Here is a 3,074-nt window from a genome sequence, read left to right as displayed (position 1 = left end):
AATATTTTCCCTATAACTATTACAAAAACACAAAATAAGTATAAATAAGTATTTATATTTGTGTATAAGCTGTTTAGATTGTCAAAAAGCCTGTGTTTTTGGGGTTATTAATAAAGTTTGTGTACTCGGACCAGTAATTTTTGGGGTCACAAGTTTTTGCCATGGATATTTTGTGGGTCAGAAGATAAAAAGTTTGGGAACCACTGCTTTAGATAGTACCACTGTAAAAGTATAATTCATATAACTAAAGTTTGACACTTCACATTAATATTAATTTCATTTAAAAAATCTAAGAATCATGTTCACTAAGAAAAAAACAACAACAAATATTTGATCTCAGGACGACTACCAAATGAACTTTAACAGGAAAATAAACAGATAATCTGAGGCGTGAGAACTTGAAGGGAGTGCATTTAGAAGACTTTGACGACCCAGGGAGACTATTTTGGCCACTCTGGGGAAGGAAAGGTTGACTCTGAGGATTTATTCAGGCAATAAAAGATAAGGTCACTGTGTTGTAGCCTTTAATATTAATGTGCCATTTAACGACCCTCACCATGGAAGAAACTAGGTTATCAGCAGCACTAAGAAACAGCTCCAGGCACTTATTATGTTATTTATGTAGCTGAACCACCAGCAGAGCTTGTCCTCCTCTTCTCAAATAGGCCTACATCTTCTCAAAAATAAATAACTAAAAGAAAATAATGAAAACATTCCTGTGCAGGTACTTTAAAGTTTATATTTATGCCCATTTTCCTTGCAGTACATAAAATTTTTGATGAGTAATAATCTAAAATTACCTATATAAATGTTTGGATAACAATTTGTAATGGAAAGTCACGCGCGCGTGCACGCACATACATAATTCTCTGTTTGGGGATTAGAGGCTTGGGGGCGCCGTCCACTACAAGTCTTTGTGCCGTGCCCTATGTCCCGCCTCCTAGTTCGTCTTATCCAATAGGAGTAGCCAGAGCACCAGGCATAACCAATCCGCAGCGACGGATGATAGTGAATGGAAGTTTTAGTTTTCGAGTTTGGGAGCGTAAAGGTGACAGCTACAGCCCAATTTACAGGGAATACCGGATTAAAAAGTGGATTTAAACAGATTAATACTCGCTTGCGTTTATAAAAGCATTTGACTAAGAGGGGCTCTCTCTCTCTCTCTCACCAACCCCCCCTGAGTCCGTGCAGAGAGGAAGCTGGCAGGTGTTCAGTGGAGGGAGACGCATCGCCTCACACGCGCTCCAGCTCCCCAGGCTCCAACAGGGTGCCGAGACGGTGGAGAACCGGACAATAAAAACTTGCCTTATAATAGGAAGGAAACTCCCGTGAGCACGAACGGACAAAACAGAGGAAAAGCACGTTTTAAAAGCGTACGTAAACTACTTTTTCTATTCAGACTTTTTCTTGGAGACCGCGGAGGACCGTGGACGAGCACCGACACACTCGCTGTGTCGCAGCCGCAGCAGTGAGAGTGTCTTGCGGCTGTTTTCTCCTCTTCAGACCCGCTACTTTTTATTTTTATTATTTTTTTTTACAGAGCTACCCTTCAGTCGCTTTGTTCAAAGCGTAGGTTAAAGTGAAACTTGTAATGTTTTAGTTAACCTGTTGTGTCTTTTCCCCCCTCCCCTCTCCGCGCAAGACGCTTCGCATCGCGGGCGCGAGAAGCAGAGGGAGGAAGGAGTCTCCCTCTCTTTTCCTTTCGCTGCAAGAGTGGAAATATTTTTTTTGGACTCACCAACATCACTTGATGTTAAAGTTAAACTACAAATCTCTAAGTTGTGGCCATAAAGCAGAGACTGCGGCTGGATACTCGGGAGCGCCATTTCCAATTAGTTCGCCCATCAAATCAAGGGGTGTTCGCAAAAATCAATTAGCGGATTGATTTTTGTAGAGTACAGAGGGGGGGAGGAGGGTAGTTGGATAGTTTCCATGTTTTATCACTCTGGTAATACCACCGCTGTCTAAACAGCTAAATGATCCCTGGTGAAGACATCAAAACAAGCTCGGATTTGAGGCTGACAGGGGAATAAGCGGATAGACACACTCAAATGTATTAATTTTTGTTTGATCTAAATGAGAATGAGGCATCACGGGAAAGCCTGTCGTTTTCCTGCTGCTTCCCTTTCCCCCTCTGCTCCTCATCGCCTGCCGAGTTTTGGACGTCGGAGCTGGGCGGAAGCTTGCTGAAGCACCGCTGAACTCTTGGATCCTCCTCATCAGTGACCAACAACAAAATAAAGAAAGAAAKAAATAAAACAGAAGCGTCTTCCTTCTCCCCCCGGTCTTGATTTCTCCTCATTCCTGCACAGGGACGCAGGGGCTGTTGCAGAGGGAGGAGGAAACTGCAGGTTTTATACTCTAATCCCCAGCCTTCTGGCACGGGATGAAGCCGGGAAGTAGCCGTGAGGGATCCGGGGAGGTTCTGGAGGGATCGGTGGTGGCACGGAGCCCGCAGATGATGATGATGATGATGATAAGGAGGAGAGTCGGGACCAGCAGGACCGGGACGGGTCGGTATCTGCCTCTCTGTAYCCTGCTCCTCCTCTGCAGCAGCTGCCACATGTTGCATGGTCAAGGTAAGGCCTGCTCCCAGTAGACCTGGGTCCAAATGTCAGAGGATGCATTGTGCAGTGAGAAAACATGAAAAAGAGACAGTTTTGTGTGTTTAAACACGTTTAAAATCTTCACTGACAGACTCATTAGTGATGTTTTAACTGTGGTGATTGTTAGTAGTTTTTCATGATTACAGTGTTTATTGTTGGATTAAGGTAATGAGGGTGTRTGAAGGGGGGCAGTGTTTGGGAAAGGGGTGAGTGTAACAGTTTCTATTCTTTAATAATCCCAGTCTTAGTCTGTGACCTGCTTAACAGCAGCTCAATTTTGGCACAAAAGCACACAAACACCTAAACACTTGCAGCCAAACACTATATTATTGCAAATTGTCCTTTAATATTGCTGACCTGTTTGCACTAGTAGTATGTGAGGCTTGTGGAGGGTGTGTGTGTGTGTGTGTGTGTGTGTGTGTGTGTGTGTGTGTGTGTGTGTGTGTGTGTGTGTGTGTGTGTGGGGGG

General features: G+C 43.9%; 1 protein-coding gene across 3 annotated transcripts in view; it reads left to right on the top strand.

The window, feature by feature from the left end:
• The first annotated feature begins 1,056 nt into the window (after positions 1-1,056).
• The window catches only part of LOC106519645 (protein sidekick-1), a 321,354-nt gene continuing 319,336 nt past the window's right edge, over positions 1,057-3,074 (top strand). For all 3 annotated transcript variants that reach the window (XM_014011403.1, XM_014011402.1, XM_014011401.1), the window contains exon 1: positions 1,057-2,579. In XM_014011403.1, the coding sequence (XP_013866857.1) occupies positions 2,387-2,579 (193 nt within the window). In that variant the 5' untranslated portion in view covers positions 1,057-2,386. The remainder of the gene's footprint in view (positions 2,580-3,074) is intronic.

The sequence above is a fragment of the Austrofundulus limnaeus genome, unplaced genomic scaffold (assembly GCF_001266775.1).
Source record: "Austrofundulus limnaeus strain Quisiro unplaced genomic scaffold, Austrofundulus_limnaeus-1.0 Scaffold80, whole genome shotgun sequence".
In the NCBI taxonomy this organism is placed as follows: Eukaryota; Metazoa; Chordata; class Actinopteri; order Cyprinodontiformes; family Rivulidae; genus Austrofundulus; species Austrofundulus limnaeus.
The sequence above is the reverse complement of the archived record's forward strand: the minus strand, read 5'-3'. Positions and strand labels throughout refer to the sequence as shown.